General features: G+C 36.9%; 1 protein-coding gene across 3 annotated transcripts in view; it reads left to right on the top strand.

The window, feature by feature from the left end:
• Nucleotides 1–3,200, top strand: part of LOC127418018 (transcription factor COE1-A) — a 161,420-nt gene extending 158,220 nt beyond the window's left edge. For all 3 annotated transcript variants that reach the window (XM_051658330.1, XM_051658329.1, XM_051658327.1), the window contains one exon: nucleotides 1,353–3,200. In XM_051658330.1, the coding sequence (XP_051514290.1) occupies nucleotides 1,353–1,384 (32 nt within the window). In that variant the 3' untranslated portion in view covers nucleotides 1,385–3,200. The remainder of the gene's footprint in view (nucleotides 1–1,352) is intronic.
• The last annotated feature ends 18,140 nt before the right edge of the window (nucleotides 3,201–21,340 follow it).

Here is a 21,340-nt window from a genome sequence, read left to right as displayed (position 1 = left end):
TCCCAGATGTGTATGACTGTCTTTATTCTGCTGAACTGAAATGAAGATTTTTAGAATGTCTCAGATCTTTTGTTCCATTCGATGGAAGAAAAAATTTTAATCTAAAAAAATCACACAAATGCAGCATAAAAGTAATACATAAGACTCCAGTGGTTAAATCAATATCTTCAGAAGCAATATGATAAAGGTGAGAAACAGATCACTTCCACATTCTTCTTCTTCTGTTTTTGGTGATTTACATTCTGCATGCATATCGCCCCCTACTGGGCAAGGAGAAGAATTTCGAGCAAAAATGGACTTAAATATTGATCTGTTTGTCACCCGCACCTATCATATCACTCCTGAATATATGGATTAAAACACTTAAATCATTTGGATTACTTTCATGATGCCTTTATGTGCATTTTGGAGCTTAAACATTTTGGCACACATTCACTTGCATTGAATGGACCTACAGAGCTGAAATATTCTTCTAAAAATCTAAATTTGTGTTCTGTTGAAGAAAGAAAGTCATCCACATCTGGGATGGCATGCGGGTGAGTAAATGATGAGGGAATTTTTATTTTTGGGTGAGCTATCCCTTTAAGGATCTGCCCCCTCTGTGTTTTTTGCATATACAGTGGCAATCAAAAGTCTAGTGGTGAAAATGCTTTTCTATTACAGATTATATCATCAACATAGCAATTTGAGTGAAAAGAATTTAAAACAATGTACATGCATTTCTTAGTATTTGGTATTTCTCCATTTGCTTTGATGACAGCATGCATTCAAGCTGGCATGGACTTCACAAGTTTTTGTCCTGATTCTCCATGTTATCCATCATGTTTTGAGAATAATCTAGATAGCATCTTGTGATGTTACTGAATATCTGGCTTTGTCACATTTGAATAGTGACCTAGAAATAGTGCTAAATCAAAAATATTTATTTTATGTGATGTACTTAATTTTATGCATATACTTTTGTTAGTTCCGTTTCTTAGTTTCTAGGTTTCGTTCAGTGTAGATTTTTGGACTGTACTCAAACTATTGCAAAACTCCTCAGTAACCTTATGGGCAATGGTATGAATAGAGGAAATGTTTATTTCAAAAGCAGCTTGGAAAGTTAACATGAAGCAATGTTTCAAACACCCTCTCTCTCTCTCTCTCTCTCTCTCTCTCTCTCTCTCTCTCTCTGCCAGTTTGACTATGGCACACAAAGACATTTGTATTTGTTCATATTGTTCGAGTAGGATGTGTTCTCCAGATGCTAAAACAACTTTTCATTTGGACTGCTGCATGACAGATGAAACTAAACAATCTCTTTCTCTCTTTTTATCCCACTCTTCTCTCTCTGTCTTTCTTCTCATGTCTAGTGATCCCAGGGATGATTGTTCCTCCCATGTAGGGGCTCCCGGGATGCTGAAGAGGCACGTGTGATTTCAGCTCTTGACAGAGAATGTAAGGTCTGAAGAGCTGAAGGCAATTTGGGATGGAGGAAAAATTTAAATTGAACTTTTAAAACTCAGGCCTTTTGAAAAAGGAATCTCATTTTATGGGAAGAGAGTGTTTGTTTGCTTTAAGTTAATTTCTGGACTGCTTTATGGAAGGACATTTCCCCATGTTTTTATCCTTGAAAAATGGAGGGACGGATCTCCTTTTTTTTTTTTTTTTTTTTTTGATGAATTCAGTGATCACATGCCTTTTTTACAGACTGTATTATACACATATGACACTTTAGGAGTGGGTGCACCCGTAATGTTCCTGAGAGCTGGCTGTTGCGTTACAGTGATGGGCAATGGCACAGATCTTTCTTAATACTGACCAGTTTTTATATAAACAGATACATTTCAAATTGTGCAAAATCCAGGAAACACAAATGAAAATACTTAGGCCAACCTTTTGAAAACAAGAGAGGGAATTTTTTGTCCTAGTGAAAAGCCAACAAATAGTTTGCCATAATTTTGTTTGTCTTGTTTTACAATTAAATTGTAGCACCATACTCGGTTCCCTATCAATGTGTTTTTTTTTTTTTTTTTTTTTTTTTTTTAGCGAACAGTTAAGTGTGAAGCATCTGGTTGCCAGCCGGTTTGGATGCTCATGAGAATAAGAGTTATTTAAAGCTTTCATGTCATGCTGTATTTTTTCAGTGGGCTGTGCGCTCATGTCCAGATCCCTCCTCAAAGAGATGAATCCCATTGAAATAGGCATCTAATTTCCAAAACAAATCAGTATTTATGTCCATTCAAATATTTGCTGCAAAACAGAGCAGAGATATGCAGTAAACATACAGTTGAAGAAAAAATAAAACAATGCCCTTTTTTTAAAAAAACTTTTGAATTGTATGTTTGCTCCAAGATTGTGATGACCTGTTTTTGTTTATGAAATGAAACTGTGATATCAATTCTGTGATACCAAGTGTTTGGTTTGCTGTGTCTGCTAGTGAAGGATATAGGTTAAATGAAGAACAGGAAGAATGCTGTTTCAGAGGTGACTGTTAAAACAACCCTTTTCCATTTTATGTGTGTTTCTTTGGCTGGTTTTGAGAGACATGACTTGAATTAGCAAAGTATGCTCATATTTAGACCGCACTGTATAGAATGTTTTCCAAATGTGTCAGACATCCAACATATAGCAGTTTATTGGCTCACTTTGGTAGTCATCTATTTTTGTACATATGATTTCTGTTGCCAAAGTCTTTATTTGTATTTATCTCAAAATGGCTTAAGGCAGCTTATTATAACACATATAATAATATATGATTGGTTCAATGCATTGGCTACACACATTTTTTCCAACTTCAGTATACAAAAACCAACAGCGAGGAAGGATTCTGGACAAAAAGAAGGAATCTCTGTAATATATCCATATAAATAATGTATGTATATCCAGACTTTGTATATTGCTTTTCTCCCCCAAAGTTCTTTGATAGTATACTTTTTCTTTTTTTTTCTTCTTCTTTCTTTTTTAATAATTTGTCCATCTGTTCACTCTCATCACCCGGCCTTGTCTTTAGTGTTGAAATGTAAATTCGCATCATGTTTGTTTGCATTTAGGTCCATGTTTTTTAATCATGTTGTTAAGCTTCCATTTTTTTAAGTTCTATTCATAAAAAAAAAAAAGCCATTGTCTATTTTTGTATAATTTGTAAGTTAAAAAAACAGTTGTTTTCCTTTGGGAATTTTTTTATGTATGGCAAAAAAGTAGCATCTCACAGCATTTAGTTATGTAGATTTTTTAAATATATATATATATATATATATATATATATATATATATATATATATATATATATATATATAAAATGAATATATAATGAATATATCTTTTTTTTTTTCTTTGATGCTTACAGAACCTGTACTATTGTAATAATATGCATGGGCTCTTCTCCGAGAGTGATGGTTTTATTTTGTGTGTCAAAACTAGAAGGACAATTCTGATGATGTTTTGAAATATTTGCTTTCTTCTTTTCCTCTTTTTATTTATCTAATTATTTATGCCTGCTTATAGACCTGTCTATTTCATTCTTCCTTTCGTTCACATCAGTACCAGCAGTATAGATGCCTTAACGATGTAAACCCATAATCGTACAATCACTTGTACTTATTTCACAACCACCACAAACAGTAGCCACAGAGTTTCTTAAGGGATGGCTTTCCGAACAGGAAAAAAAAAAAAAGCACAAACTGGGCTGTTTTACCTAAAAACTGTTTTCAAGACCCAGCTTATTATAGCAAGGAGGGTTAAATGCATTATTTGTCCATTTTATTTGTTTGTATTATTAAGGTTAATGAGAAGGAACTTAGTGTTGTATTTGAAGGAATATAAAGAGAGACTATATGATTCATATTTAATGTATGTCGCAGCAGTGTTGCTAGGGGGGTGGGTTGCACTTTCTCATTAATTAAAGCAAGATGCTGTCTTTTTAATTAGTTTGTGTTGTAGTAATGCGTTCAAGAGAGAGGGGGGAAAGCTAAAAGCCATATTCTACTATTAGTTCTGAGGGTGACGTTCTGATGGTAGAACACATTAGCTGGAGAGGCATGTAAACCTGCATGTTTTGGTGTTGTGTTATGTTCTCCATGCTGCAGCACTCAAAAAGGTACTGTTGACATCTTTCTGAGCAAAGTCACAAAATATCTGAGCACAATGCCTTGCCCCCAGTGCTGAGGTGCTGACTCCATTCTTTAACACTTCTTATTTTCATACTGTCTGCTAAATCGGCCCTTGTAACAATATTACTGACAAAACCCTACACAATCAAGCTTCAGGGCTCTTTTATGAATGGTTTAACTGGTGTCTTCTATATTGTGTGTGTCTGCAATCTGCCATCTAACAATGAAGATTTTAATATGTGTGAGGACTTTTTAACAGAAATGACTGATGACAGAGGTCTGTTTTGAAGGGTTCTGGATGTTACTTTTTCTAAGCATTACAAATATGTGGCTGTTACACAATGATTTCCATGTAGTGATTAGTGATTAAGATGGGCCGCTGATTCACCAACATGCATTTGATAGGAAACAAGACTCAAACCAAAAAGCTGGTCTCCTTTTCTCCTACCTCCTATTCCTGTGTTTGTTTGTTATTTGTTTTTCATGTTTGGCTTGATACACACTGAACCCTTCTGTTGATAGGAAAATGTAAGACAAAAACTACTGTATAGATTGTTATCATTTTCTGATGAAAGTTGTAAAATAACTTTTCAAAGTTCACAATATTAAATTAAAGTAACTTCTTGTCTGTGATTATTTGTGGTGTGTTCTTTGTTTCTCCTTTAGCCTGTGGATATGCTTTCCTGTCTTGAAATGGGAAGCAGGTGTTGAGGGCATATTAGGAGAATAAACATTACAAAAGCAACCCAGTGTGTTGTTTTTGTGCTATCTTATCACAAAAACAGATGTATTATCATTTATTAACTCAGGGGAGTAATCTCTCCTTGGGCCAGCCCATTTCCCCTCCTCCCAATACCCAACCAACCAGTTCCTCTTAAAGTAGCACTTTTTAATTATCCCTATTCATTAAATTATTATACCTGATAGCATAACGAAAGTGGGCTCAGACTTTCGCAAACATGTTAATGATGGGCTCCCCAACGTATTTATTGAACTACGCTGTGCATTTAATTGACTCATCATTTGCATTTACGGTCATCAGCAAAAATTCATCTCTTTTTTTAGTTTGCATATTTAATTTAAGATGCTCTTGATCTGATTAGCTTGTAAAAGTCACTGGCAGGATTCTGCTGACCTGATTGCATGGGGTGAACCCCACCTCAGCACATGGCTTGAAAGAGAGATTCAAATGACCCTGAGACATTAATTAAATGCAACTTTAAATCGTTAATAACATCAACCATTAAATCGAAGTATAGCTTTTGGTTTCAGCAGAAAAGCGCTGTTTCGTTTGAGGCCTAAATCAGTTGTGTGTTTGCTGACATGTACTAAATAAAGAAAAGACTGCAAACAAGGAATAAACATCACCTAGAGGGATGAACAAAACACTTAACATGTAAGATGAAAGTGCTCTGTAAATCCCAATTCATTACTGTTTTGAATGGTGTAGATTATGGTCCAACGTGAACTGTTGAATTTTTGAATAGTTCATCCAAAAAGGAAAACTCATTATGAAAAGTTACTATTTACACACCCCCATGTCATTGTCATCCCTCTGTAAGACTTTTTTCTCCAGGGATTAACAGCCAGTCACCATTCACTTCCACTGAATGGAATGTCAACATTTCTCAAAATGTATTGTGTTCCATGGAAGAAAGAAAGTCATACAGGTTTGGTAAGAAATGAGGGTGGGTAAATTTACAGTTATGATAGAATTTTCATTTTTGGGTGAACTTATCATCCTTTAACTCTTGAATAAATAACAGCACATCCTACATATCAGAGACAAACTAACACCAGGCTTGGGGAGTAACCGATTACTTGTAATGGCGTTAGGTAATCAGGATTAAAAAAAAATAAAAAATTAGGTAACTCTAATCCGTTACAGTTACATAAAAATAAATAGTAAATAGTATTACTGTCAGGATTACAAGTTTTAATTTCTGACAAAAGAAATAGTGAATTTTCCTGACATAAAGTGATACAGACAGCTATTTGTTTAGAGTGAGAGATGGTTTAGATGCACGTTCTCTTCGGGTTCTTTCTCATGACTCACTTGAGTTATGATCGCCTCCTACTGTCGCATGCGCAAATAACCATGTCTCACATCAGCACTCTGCTCTCGAGGCACACAGCTGTGATGTCCACCGTGGAAAATGCATTACTGTCATGGAAATTTCGTCAATATTCGCTCTTTAAAAGATGCAAAACAACATTAAAGTTTAGTGGAATTTATGCCTTGCAGCTGTGTAGATGCTCTCATTATCCAAGGACCTGAGAATTTAAAGGAAATAAGAGCCACACAGAAATCACATTAGCTAGGTTAGCTAAAATTAGCTCATATTAAAATGTGTTGAAAAGAGTTAGCCTTAAGCCCGTTCACACCACCATCGACATTGTGCGAGACAGTGACACCATCCCATTCATTTTCAAAGAGAGCACGACTTCCGGTGACACGAGCTGTCGCGACCATTGGCAACAGAGATTGACGTGGGAAGCGACAAGACAAGCTGAAAAAATTTCAACTTTATGCAAATGACGAGCGACATTCGTAAGCGACTACCAATGAGTGAAGATTGTGCATTTTTAAAGGCAAAAGAACTGATTCCTTGTCAAATTAGCATGATATCTTAGTTTTATCGGCAGTATCACCTGTAAACAGCATTTCAAACACTACTATATGCAGTCCACTAATAACATTAGAGCGGCGGCAACTGCAAAACAGTTCGCAAAGTCTAGCGAAATGCCGCATGCAGTGTGAGCGGGGCATTAGTGCTCAAAGAAATCCGTAACTCTCATCATTTGGCGGGAGCAGGAATAGCTGCCAATCCTGACACGATTTGTGCAATCATTGCTGGTACGGCATAGAAATCACCTGGTTTACATGGTTGCAAATGCAAACTGTACTATATTAGCCAAGGCTTTCTATATGTTGTTCCGTTCCGTATTGAAGCTGAAAAAATGGCCCCTCCCCCAGGTGAACAGTACTTAAACCATAATCATTTAAGAAAAACAAGTTTTGAATACAACAACAATACAAAAATGAACTGAAAAAATACCCCTAGAAAACCTGCTATGACTTTCTCTCCTTTTTCACCTCTCATGATTTTGCATCCCTGATCAAACATCACCAGCTAACAGTTTAAGTCAGCCATAAACTGTTAGCTGGTGATGTTTGACTTTGGATCATGAGCAAGCAAAGGAAAGACACTCTCCAGCATTAATTATGATAATAATAACGATGATGATGATAACGTGTGATCTACCTATTGAATACAGTCTGAAGTTGATGAATAGTGCAAATTCCCTATACACACTAACTGCAATACATGGTAGAATTACACTTCGCAATGTTTTTGAATCGGAGATTTACCCTGTCAGATTTAGTTTAATGTTAACCAAGTCATAATTCAGTGCACCTGTTCTTATTATAGTTGCTTTATGAGAAATGTTCTTTTTCTGTAGCAGACAGAGAACTCACCTGATTACTTTAAAAATACTGAGTTGTTCAGTCCGTTTCAGTGGCACTTAGCAAACAAAGGCTGCTTTGAACATTAAACATCCCAAGCAAAAGATTACACATCTTTTCATCTCACTCCCTTTATATTTCTGTCACACTCTCTTTGTCACAAACCTCAGGGGAAAGCTGTCTGGGAGCTAATGTACAGGAATGAGTGATAGATGACAATTTGAACAGAGGTGTGCACGCATCTCCCTCCACTTGTCATTGTTGACATTCGCTGACAGAAAGTCTATAGAGCACATCAGCACTCTTCCAGCATTAATGAGTGTGCAGATTATTTTTATATGGCACTTAAAAAGCAGACACTTAAGTGCTAAACACCCAGAGGAAAATTGTATTGCTCAAAGGTCGCTCTTTCATAGCTCAAGAGATGCAATGCAGTTATGTTGTCATTATCAACTTCAAGTATCAGCTTTTCTAAGATGTTCCTCCTAAGATTTGTTATAGAAGGAAATAGACACAAATCGGACACTTGTTGACATACAGTAATTAAAGTAAAATTAATGCCAACAGTCCTAATAATTTGGTTTTAGGAGAATTTGATGAAAAGAGTTTGTATTGAAATCTGAATCTCTGGAGGAGACAGGTATGAGATTGCTAGCATGTTTTTCTCAGGAGGACGTACAGGACAATTTGAGAAGAAAAAAACGTAAGCATTGTTTTTAATTTTTTTTTTAGATAACCTAAAAAAAAATTGCTTCATATGGTAACATCATAATTAGCTTTCCAAGTCAGAACACTATTTAATATGACTGAATCAACCTGTCTATAATAGGTTACAGCAAAGAAAAAAAAAAAGAGAGTATATGTTAAGGCTGAGATAAGCTAGATATAATTTTTTTTTTTTTTTTTTTACATAGCATTTTCTCTCATTTATTACCAAGAACAAACTATTGAGATTTTAAAGTGATTTCATTTTCTTTCTTACATCAGGCTAGAATAAGTACTGTGTGTTGATTCCCCTCAATGCCCTTACAGTTATAACTAAGGGTTTTCTTAGTTTGCTGCAACTGGGCACAAGCCTCTACAGCAGGGGTAGGGAACGTTAGGCCTCAGGGCCATATAAGGCCCGCAAGACCATTTTACCCAGCCCGAAGGGCCATTTAAGTAATTTTAAAAGCAAAGAAATGGCCTTGATTCAATTAACTATAAAAAAAAAAGATAAAAATACAATTAAAATAGTGATTAAAAATCATTTTAAATGACAACAACGTGAAATATTGTACAATAGACAGACCTTTTAGTGCATTTTCTTGGTGCGTGAGCACATAGCAGAATGTGTATGTTAATTTCAACCCAAAATCAGAAATCGCAAGCAATTGTATGGCCCGCAAATAATTTCATAAATACTCGAATAGCCCTTAATGGAAAAAGTTCCCCACACCTGCTCTACAGAGTCCTCCAAGTATGCATTGTACATATTTCAAGAAAGCCAGTTTCAGGCATTCTCTTACTTAAAGTAATGAAATCGTTATAATATTGTGACTAGCAAAGGATTCCCAAAGTCTTTGCATGCTAAAAGATATGTTCTGGCTATAGCATGTGATCATATTCACACAGCATTAAGGCAAATCATGCAATTGTTATTCATCATGTGGGAATATTCTTTACTGTACAGGTACTTGCTCAACAATCTTTTATATACCTTAAGATAAAGAGTAATGCATGCAGTAACTACCCCTGCCTTAACCAAATAAATAAATAAATAAAGCCGATTGTCTCCAGCTGTTCCCATGAGCTATTGAACTGAAAGGCATCTTTGAGAGGGAAAACAGGGGTCCCACCGGGGAGCATGGGGAGAGTGGAGAAAAGGAGCAAACAAGGACAGAGCAAGACAAAGACAACGAACTGAAGAGAGGAAAAAAAATAGAAATGGAGAGAAATGGAGATGGTCCTCGTAGTCCACAGAGAGAAGACAGCGAGATGCTGGAGATCAGAGAGCGATGTAGGAACCAATGCGGGTATGTGCCAGAAGGGAGAAGGAAATGCTGCCTGGTCCCTGAGCTTGGGGGTACAGGTTGGGGGGTGGTCCTCCCAGAGGATGCAAGCCGTCATCACATAATACAAAAAAAAAAAAAAAAAACTGCAGGCCGATCCATGGGGATAGAGGGATGTGGGGAATTGGATAGGAAGTGGATGGGACTGTGTTTCAGCCCAGGGGCCTCTCCACACACACAATGTAAATTATAGGCACTGTTTGTCCTCTTGTGTGCCAGGCTTACAATCACTTCAGACACAAGAAGGGCACAATAATGCAGAGGGTTGTCTTCAGCAGATCATAAAGCACGTGCTGTCAATACATTTGACCCCAAACGATGAGTGGCGATTCTCACATGGGGGTAGAATTAAATAAGATGCATTTTTGATTATTACTGTGCCAGGATTTCAGAGTATTTTTTTGTTCTTATTTAATTGGGGTTGTGTGTGTGTGTTTTTTTTTTTTTTTTTTTTTTATTTATTTTTATTGGTTTATTGTTTAATTACATCTTGAATTATCTTTCAGTGATTGGTTCAAACCCTCTGCAACATTTTTAAACATTTAATTTAATTTTAATTTAACATTTAATTTCACCAGTGTGTTATCAGTTACAGAGTATTTCACTGCCTGTAGTCGAATACAGGCAGGGCAGTTGGCATTTTTTGTGTAACTGATGAAGTGTTTGCTTTAGTTTGTTTTTTGTTTGAAAAAGTTATTTCAGTCATTTCTGTAACTGCTGATCTCCTGGGATTTTCACACACTCTAGAATTTACTCTGAATGGTGCCAAAAACAAAAATAATTTAGTTAGGGGCAGTTCTGTGGACGGAAATGCCTTGTTGATAAGAGAGGTCAACAGAGAATGGCCAGACTGGTTCGAACTGACTAGGGTAAAGTTTACGGTAACTCAGATAACCGCTCTGTATAACTGTGGTGAGAAGAATATCATCTCAGTATGCTGTTCTGAGATGCGGGTTGGCGCTGTTTTGGCGGCACGAGGGGGACCTACACAATAGTAGGCAGGTGGTTTTAATATTGTGGCTGATCGGTGTATATCTACATATATAATGTTGTGTACTGACCGACACACCATTGTACTCCCAAACCCAAACTATTCGACTCTGAACAAGGTTTTCTTTTTTTTTTCACATGTGGTACAAAGACAAACTAAAACAATCAACCCTTCCTGTGTTATAGGATTACTAAATTTAAATATTTGTCAATATCTTTATGTCCTGTTTCAGTTACAAGCATAGAAATTCAAAGAGGAAATTTTGACATTTGCTCAGTTTGTTCATTGTTCTTCACCAGGTTTTAGCTGTGTCACTGGCTTTGTCAATAGCTTGCATGAAAAAAATTGTCCCTTGGATTTCTATACAAACTGGTCATAAATTTGCTATAATAGACCAACACAGCTTAAATAACACACAAACAATTATCTGTGTTTGTCTTCATTGAACACAATGTGTTAATTAAGACATAAAATAACAATGGCTGTTAGAGTTTGTGAAGTGTACAGTATGTCTTTTTGTAGATGAATTTGCTTAACAGTCATATTCCTTATAATTGTTGCATGTTTTTCTATAATGTCCTCTTCTGATATAGGCTTGATTTGTAAAAGCCTCCCAGATTTTTGTACTGTAGACAGTTCCCTCTAGACATGACTGAAGATTTACTGCTATTAACATGCACTCAGAGAAAAGGGCAAAAGCATAAATCAGGATTTACCTCATATCCTGCACATCAGGGACCATCTTCAGCAGTTTGATGTCTACATCACATGATCAGAGCTCCTCCATGGTTTTGCCACTTTGTCTGCTATGGCTGACATTTGTTGCAGTCATTTGTAATTTAATTTGTATAGTTTCATAATTTTAGGGCTCTGTATAAAGTCTTTTTGCTGCCTCACATCTTACAAGTCAAGTATATCAGTATTTTTTTTTTTTTTTTTTTTTGAGAAAATATCTAATGCAATAAAATAAATTCACATGAGAATCAAAATTGCATGCTATGTTAAAATTATTGTGTGTTTTGTATTTCCACTGTACATTTCCAATATTTTTCACTTATGATGTTAAATAAAAAAGTGATTTATGCTTAAAACAAGACACAATACACTTATTATTAGTTTTTGTGTAATTTAAATATAATTTCACATCATTTTAGGCCTCATCACGTGTCTTTCAGATCACATTACAAAAAAAATCATCTCATTGATTTTATTGAGAATTTTGACTTGTTTTCCAGTAAAAAAATATCTAAATATTCCTAAAACCAGATAAATGTACTTTAGAAGCAATATAACATTTATCTCATTTTCAGCTAAATCAAAAAAAATAAATAAATAAATAAATAAAAGATTTGCCAGTAGGCTAAGAAAAAAGAAACAAAAAATCAAAGGGGAAAATAATTATTACACCACTGGCAAAAATTTTTTTTTTTTTAAAGCAAAAAAAAAAACACTGAATTATTATAATTTTTTTAATCTTTAAATTTATTTAGAAAAATCTTGATTTCTTTGAAAGCAATACTTAATATATTACATCATTCTGCTTCTCAATTAAACATTTTCTTCTAGATATGTTTACTGGAAATAAGACAAAAAACTTTTTTTGCAGTGTACATATTCATGCTGGTCTGATTGTTGTTAGCTGTAGTATGTTTTTTGGTCAGGTTTTGTACTGCTAGTTAGGAGCACTCAAAATATCCATCACTTTGACTGTACTCATGGATGCTGTGTCTTAGGTGGTGCGTGGATTTTCAAGAAAAAGGTGAAATCCTGACAGGGCAGAAATCCGGAGCTGACACTGGCCATTTAACAACATGCTTTACCTGGACACCTCTGCCGGGCTGTGATATAAATTTCACCTTAATCAAAACACCCACAGTAGGTGTTAAACCAGCATGCGCCCAAAAGCGCTGTGGCCAGGGCTCACGGTGGTGATTGTTGTGTTTGATATTTATTCTAATTGCTGTGGGTAATTTGCAGTGAGTAGGACTAATGAGAGGGTCGCAGGGACCTAATGGATGGATAATGGAGGTTGCATTTATCCGTTTAGATATCACAGGTATCACCACAGAGAATGAGACGACATGAACTCTGTTAGACAAACCTGCATATATCACCGATATTTTTGATTGCTCTGGCTATTCTCACCTCCTGTTGTGGCTGCCAATTGGCTGTGATTCAGTAAATTGACTGCAGAGTGGCAGAGAAGTGAGACAGCTGAATTATGAATGTAGAGACATTAGTGCAGGTATTGGTGTGTTTAGCTGTTTGTTCCACAGCAGTAATTATTTATCACAATGTGTGGTTATGATTACTACATCATAAAGGAGATAAATGGACAGAGACACCACAATAAATACACAAAGCTAATAGAGCATGTGTGCGTCACTCAATTATGGCTGGTGCATTCACTGGAGTGTATTTCACATCAATGATCTTTGGCTTTTCTGATAAATGGCTGATCTGCGTGACCTCTAACAGCCTTCATTAACTAGATGTATTCAATATTTACATGTACATGTGAGGCAAATGTTTTTGCAACAGTTAAAGGAATAGTTCACCCAAAATTTTAAATTATGTAATTATTTACTGACCCTCAAGACATTCTAAACCTGTATGACTTTTTTTTTTTCCATATGGAACATAAAAGGTGAATTTTTTAAGAATATCCTGGTCAATCTTTTGCAAGTAATCAAAGTGAAAGAGAACTGGGTCTGTCAAACTACAAAATAAAAAACAGACTGCACTATTCCGAGTCTTCTGAAGCCTTACAATAGCATTGTGTCATAAACAGACCAAAATATTAGATATTCAAAGAAACTCTTCTCCACTGCTCTAACTTTTAAATCAAACATTAAGTCACTATTAGACATGCTATGTCAATTACATTTGGTCACAAGACATGCAAAAACAAATGGCATTATCGATACACTATTTTTGTGGTTCATAAACTCAACTATTCACTGGAAGATTATCAGTGAATAGTGACTTCAAATTTTGTCTGGTGCTCACACTAAGCGATCATATATACCACTTTATAATACTTTTATAGTACTGATTTTTTGTTAATTTGGAGATTGGCATCCACAGTCCCCAATCACTTTGATTATATGGAGTAGAGCGGCTATGACATTCTTCAAAAATTCATGGGGGGGTGGGGTTACTCCAAAAGGGATTTGCACAAACTCCTAAAGGGGGCTTCACTTCCACACACGTTTAGGGTTAGGGAAAATGTTTAAGTTAGGCTCTCCATATCTTTGCTGGTGGTTAGGAGCTCCCGCCCCATTTTGGAGCTCTGCCTGCATCCATATCCTTCTCAGTGTTGTTTGTTTAATTGAAAAACAGGGAATAAAACATTTCCTTATCACCATAATAATCTCAATGGCCTGAATAATTATTATGCTTTCATGTGAGTGTCCCAACTGGGTATTACATGGGAACAAGTAATTGTCATTATCTTATATAGAACTTATTCTAAGTGACATTTGGACATAGAGCAAATCAGCCCTTGATTTGTTCTTAATGGGGTCAGAATGGAAGCGTGTTTGTTTGACAGAACACAGTTCTCAGAGACACATTGATTGATGTTCTGTAGTGATTTCACATGTTATGTATTCTTTTATTTTAAATTAGATTCCTAAGCATCATTAAGTGCCATTATATTGTAATGACAGAACTGCAGAGTCACAAGACAAGCTAATTGGTGATTAATGTTGTGTATCTGTGAAAGAAAACGGATGATTTGCAATTTAATGAGACAATTCTGTATTTAAATGCTGAATTTAAAAAAATGTAAATAGCTATAGAAATCACGGCATTGTAATGAGAGTGACGGCAGATACATAACAATTGCGACGAGATGTTTTTGCACAACCTCTTCTTCTCTGTCTATCTATCTGCAAGCCATGACACAGAGACAAAACATAGCCCAGCTGTTCTTATGACAATATACAAAACCCTGCAAAAGAAATTATGGTTTATTAAAGGGGAGTGATTTTCCATGTTTTATAAATACAGTGAGGGAAAATAAATGTGCAAGTTTGTTTTCCCTTCCTCTCTGCCTCTGTTCCCCTCTCTCTTTCTCTCTATCGTTCTTGTGTCTTAATACAGGCCTCATAGTTTACATGTCCATCCATCCATCTCTGCTTCCTGTGTCTGATTGTGAAATATCTATCTTTCCATCCACACATCCATCCTTGCCACCACCCCGTGCTCTCTCTTGGCGCATTTATGCCCGGTCCTGGCTCATCTCCTCTGGGCTGGAGGGCTTGTGAAAGCCTCCTGTTTACAGGCCCTGTTGCCCACTAAAATCAGCTACAGTTTCCCATTAATTTCTGGTTGTTGCTGTTGTACCCCAGCCAATGAAACAGTGTGTGACCACCGCACAGCCCTATCCACTTTGGAGCTGAGGCTGCCAAGGCGCTGTTTAACCCTGTGTGCTTGCGAGGGCAAGCACATATAACTCTTCCTAATGTATTGTCCCTCGTACAGGCTTCGACAGCCCCTTCTACTTGTTCGCTGCTATTCATTACCGCTAATTTGACGTGTTTACGGCCTGCCTCCCTTATATTAGATACTTAAAGGAATCGATTGGGCTTAAACACCTACAGCCGCACAAATATGTCAATACGGAGATGAGTGCTTTAACTCGAGGACCAAGAAACTAATGTCCAGGGGGAGGAAACTTTGCACATCTAATTTATGTATGTATCCCTATTACGGTCCGGTGTGTGTGTATATGTGCGTGAGTGGGTCTGGGTTTAATGAAGAGCTGAAGAAAGCCGTGATTTAGCTCTCCTTGTGTCCTCGAGGGATATTTGGTTATGTACTGTATTGAGGTAATGCCTTGCAGTCTGTCCACATGCATCGCATGATATGGACCTTTTTGTGAATGAGCTTAAACACCCTTGTATACCTGTGGGGAGGGAGATAGGATAATAGGGATTCTCCATGACTTTGGATCTGTGGGAATGATTATATGAGGACATGAATTTGGCACTTCATAACCCCAATAAACTGTGAGGTGTTTATGATGTAGGTGATGTGTGCAACTGTGCGTGAGCCTGAATGTGTGTTTATTTGTAGATGTGTGTCAGTTTATATGTGTGTTTGTGAGATAGAAGGGAGAAATAAGAGAACCATTATTACAACAAACTACAGCTATTTTCTGTTAGGTCTATGACTGATCCTCTCCTGTTGTGTTCAGCTCATTTTTGAACCATTTAAGAGTTAAATAATAGTGGAAAAACATACAGTATAAATCTTGTTTGATCAAAATGTCTTTGGATTCTACACAACAATTCATAAATTAATTATTTAAAAAAATTATTACATCTTTATTGTACTTGTTTATATTTATGCATAGTCATGGTGTTTTAGGTGGTAACTAGGGCATTATTAGATGGTTGCTAGGGCATTGCTAAATGATTGCTAGATGATTGCTTTCTACCTCAAGTCAAAAGAAACCATCCCCAAGTCTCTATGACATCCTGATGCCTATGTGTGGGGGACCATTTCAGTGGAATTCTATGTGATTTTTCGCTAATTTTCCATCTGCTGTTAAGACATTTATTTTCTGAAATAAACATGTTTTAGAATATTTCTTTCAAACAGATACAATCTGTAAGTATTTCAGTTCTAAGCTTTTTTCAATCAAAATTAAGGGTTTACTATATATCTGATGTAAAAGGATAGTACCACCACTGACAAATACACTAGGTGGCTATATTTCCAGATGATCTCACAGTCAATTCGGTAACACTAGGTTGAATTTTCCTTAGCTAAAGTCGGTCTGTGTTTACCAAAATTTGAAGCAATGCCCCCAGTGGTCGAAGCTGGAAGTGTTTTTGTACAAAAAGGCACATGTGAGCTCCAGTTTTCCCAAGTAGGTATAACTGCAGGCCGGAGATCTCCAAATGGGGTGGAGTCTCCAAAAGAGGGCAAGTTACTCCAAGGGCTCTCTATATCTTTGCTGGTGGTTTGGAACTCCCGCCCCTTTTTGGAGCCCTACATGCAGCTACTTCTCATTTTCTGGGTGAAATGCCCACAGAGGGGCAACAGAAGCGAGTTGTAAATCTAGTATTTAGCTTTAAATGTTGTCATACAGTGAAGAGGAATACATATTTAATTAACCCTACCCCAAAATCAAACCCCAACCCTAAACCGAACTGTCAGTGAAGTAAAAATGCAGTGTTTGAGGGAAAATCACGATTACTTCTTGGTTTCGTTATGGGACAAGAACCCAGGTCACCCACAGCTGACATGATGCGCTATCAGTCGCGTCACAGGGGAAGGTAAACACACTTGAACCGATGCAAAAATGTCTAATGGGAGATGCCACTTCTCAGTAACTCGCCATAAAGAGACCGATGTCAGGGTACTAGAACATTCTTAAACAACATGCCGACTTCCCATGTGATCATGTTGAAGCTATAAAAGCTTGTGTTCAGTGTAAAACAAGCTTATGTCAATGTTCATATTTATAATCAAAAGGGAGGTGTGCTGAATATCTACTGTACACTACTGGGTAATTTTGACCCCAACAGTTTGGAATTTTTTCTAAACAGAAGGGTTAAACAGACATGTAGGTAACCCTAAATGTAAGCTTATAGCAACAATGGAAAAGGTACAAAAATATTGTAGCAAACCCAAGGCCATTATAGATACAATAGCTGTCTGTGTGTGGTGTAGTGTTGCTTCAAACTTGTCTAATGGCTTCCAGGCCTATAGCTCAATTACATGTTCCTCCATCATTCTGATGTCTTAGGTGTACTACTGGACTCAGTCTAATCACTGTGCCCAAATGCCCTGCAGGCTTTACAATCTTCAACTCTGGCCCTCACCTTCTGAATACCCCCTTATGTGCTGAGAGCCAGGGAACAGGGAGCCAGGTTCGAGTCTCATGGTTGTAAAACTACATCTTCATCGTCACGCTACTGTTTGGCACATTATACGGGCAAATTGTTGGCTTTTTTTGTGTCTTGGATTGAATGGTGAGTGAAAATGGGATGGTGCCAAAATGAGCCAATTTTACATGCTTTATGGATTTATTTTCATCAAAATGATGATAAATGTTAGATTCTTTCCACCTGCGAATCACAGCATGAGGAAACCGCTCCAAAAGGCAAACACTCGGAGCTGATTTTTATAATGAACTAGAGGGCAGTAACTCTTCCACCTACCCCCACCCTGAAGCCAAGCTCTCTGTAGTCCGATTCCATTCGATGTTTTTCTTCTTAATTTTTTTCTTTTCGGCCGGGTGGGGGGGCATCCAGAGGAAGCAAAAATGGAGAACACAGCACATATTTCAGATTTATGAAGTCTGGACACTCCTTGCATTCCAACATGAGAAAGAGAGAGAAAAAAAAGTACTCATCTGGAAATAATTAGGCATTTTTTTGACTGCCTCTCAGCATTAATGCAACATGACAGCCTGTAAGCATTTTTGTGCCATATTTCAAAGTTATGGTTTATAAACATCTGGTGAAGCTCTCTCTCGAACTCTTGGGAAAAAGGGGATCTTTTTTCCACATTACGCTCTGTTTGTGTTGGGCTTGGGGAGGTGAGAAAGTCCAGCAATGTAAGAGGCCATTGTTCCGCACTGGAGTAGGGGGCAGCGGGTGGGAGGCAGGTATGAAACACTCTGGCCTCTCTCAGACCTCCGGCTTCCTCAAAGAGTCTGTAAGCAGCAGCCACACACGCATCAACGGCCACGGTAAATGCCCCCAGCAGCATCCAGCATTCCTCTGCTTACTTGCCCTGGCCAGGTCACTGCGCCATATGAATCAGGTAGATTCATCCATCATTCCACCTTTGTATCTTTTCCCACTGTTTTCAGATTCATCAGTGACTCATCTGCTTTTCAGATAGATGGGCTTTGGAAGTTGTGTGGAACTCAAGTATCCTGGCTTGACACAGGAATGGGTTACATTTCACATAAAAGTTCAACCCCTCGATTGCCCACTTTTGTTTTACTATTCTTGTGCAATATGAAGGTTTGTGTTTCAAATGCATGAAATTGCCAGATGCTCTGGTGGTCCCTGCTTGTGGAGAAGTACTCTGTCTATTTTTGAACCTCCATCTTCTAAAGTGCTCATGGGAATATTTTAAAAGTCATGCTTCTCGTAAAAAATATACCCTGTATGTATTTGACAATAGTTCTCTTTCCTTTCACCAGTAACAAAGGATGCATTGATTATGCCTCTGAAAGAAAGTCTGTCCCACCATGGACCAGTGTCTGATATGTTTTTCTTGGCTAGCTCGAGGTAAACTTTTGTCATTCACTCAGCATATTTTAACAAATTAGAAACATTAGAAACCCAAACCATGGCAATGTTTTGGTTTTGACATTTCAGCTCCACAATTACATTTTAAAACACATCCATATTGTTTGACAGCTGAATTGAAAAACTTAAAACAACTATCTATATTTGAAACACATGCTTTTGGAATTAAAACGCACAGCACCATTAAGATCATGTGAATAATTTGTGGTAATTCTTTGTCATATGACCAGTGTTAGAGACATATGTATTTATTCCCTCTGCAATAAAGGTAATTGTTACAGTACTTACTGACAGTGGGGTGCACCAGGGGATCAGGCTTAAGTTGGTTTGCACTTTAGGTGAACTAACGTATATGCAGTTATTTTCTTTCTGGAAGCTGTGTAATTTCACTGACACGCCCATTCCCAGACTAAATTCGCTGTTGGTCTAATCATTGTAGGAATCAAGTGAAACAAAGTATCCCAGTCTTTATTGAGGATCAACATCTATAAAGCGGGGAAGAGCAAAGAGAAAGGTCTTTGTCAGTGCTGTTTTCTCATCAGGATGGACCTGTTTTTCCTGGACCTTTTCTGAAGTTTCTCTTGTATTTTAGCCAGATGGACAGAGTTGCCCATAGCTGGCGCACACACAATGGCCAATGGGATCAACTTCTAGTGCATTTCCATATTTAGCCTGATATCAATCAATAACTCTCTCCATACCCCTTTAAATTGAATCCCTAAATTAAGTTCTATTTGATATGGATATGGAAGTGTTTATAGCATTTTTTTTTCTCAAGATAATTTTCAGACGATGCTGAGTTTGCTGCTCATCCTGATGTTGATGTCTCCAGACCATAGCCTTTGTTTTTGATTTAGACTGTGGAGAATTTTATCTCATTAGTGTAATGAGATAACAGCAAATACATTAAGGCTGCATCTACGATTATTATTTTCAATCGATTAATCTATCGATTTTTTTTTGTTGTTGTTTTTTTGTTTTTTTTTTCGATTAGTCGATTAATCTAACGATTATTTTTTTTATTTTTTATAAATCTATTGATTATTTTCTGATTAGTCGATTAATCCTTTGGTTAACTTACTAATAAATAATAACCGTAACTTCTGCCATTAATCTTTCAATGTTTTATTCAAACATTTTCTCATAAAAATGCTTACTTTACAAATAAAGAATTCCCAACATAAAAAAGTACCAAGAATTAAAAGGCATCTATCAGTAATACAAATGTCCATGAGTCCAACATAAATTCAGCCCAACATAAATAGTGAAAAAAAAAAAATAATAATAATTTATGGGCATCATTCACTCAGCATACAGTGGCATCCTTTTAATGGAAAAAAATCTTGCACACAGCTTTGCCTCTTCCTGAGACACAAAGAGACACACAAAATAAAATCAGTGACATATTTTAACATGAAATCTATGAATGAACTTTTACCTAATAATACTCTTCATCACAAAAGTTAAGATTTATGCAGTGTAGGCCTAATTAGGAAAGGTGTTGTTTACTATATTGTGCCATTAGTTAATGTGAATAGTGTTGAGTATGATTTACTTCAATGGCTAGTGCCAATTGTAATCGGAAATGCACTTGTATTATTTATTTGCAAAATGTTGCTTACACCGACTTAGAGCGTAATGTTAATGTAAATTTACATCATTTAGTTTTATAGGTCTATATGCACATAAACAAACAGCTTACAACTTGCAAATGCGCTGAAAAGCGGCGTTGCCATATTAGCCATTAGCATCTGCTCTAGGGAGTCTTTGTTGAGTTTTTGTGTGAAACATGACCGATAAGGACTCCCAGGCACTGGCTACCAACCAACAATCCAACAAAACTCACTGTAATAGTCCAAATACTTACGCTGCTGTCTCGTCATTTTGAGGTCGGAGAGCCCCAGGATGTTTTCTTTTGAGATGCTCGTGCATAGCACTTGTGCTGCTGTGGTAGGCCATTTCACTTTTACAAAGCATGCAGAGCACCATTTTATTAGGTCTCTGTTTAAAGAATTCCCACACTTTTGATGATCGGGTTCGAGCTTTTTGGGATGAAGTCTCATTTCAGCATGCCCGGGAGCCGGCATCATTGGGGATGAATGTAAACAGAATGACGCACCGATGCATTCCACGCAAATCCACGTATTTACGCGTCGTTCCAGCCCTAAAATACATGAAGCATTAGAGTGAACCTGAGGTGACATTGCAAGATTTATGGAGAGGCATAACTATAACCTCTTCAGTTAAGACTTCATAAGAGTTTGGCTGAGTTGAGTGATTATTTCATGAAATCCAAATGGTAGAGCGTGGTGCTTACCACACCTGGTCATGGGTTTGATTCTGGAGGAACAAATGAATATACTGTATAATGCAAAGTAAGCCGCTTTTGAAGATGTAAATGTATTAATGTTAATTGTAATACAAAAATTACAAAAAAGTATACTATAAATATAAAA

Source organism: Myxocyprinus asiaticus, chromosome 27 (assembly GCF_019703515.2).
Source record: "Myxocyprinus asiaticus isolate MX2 ecotype Aquarium Trade chromosome 27, UBuf_Myxa_2, whole genome shotgun sequence".
NCBI lineage: Eukaryota > Metazoa > Chordata > Actinopteri > Cypriniformes > Catostomidae > Myxocyprinus > Myxocyprinus asiaticus.
This window is presented reverse-complemented; position numbering and strand designations above follow the sequence as displayed.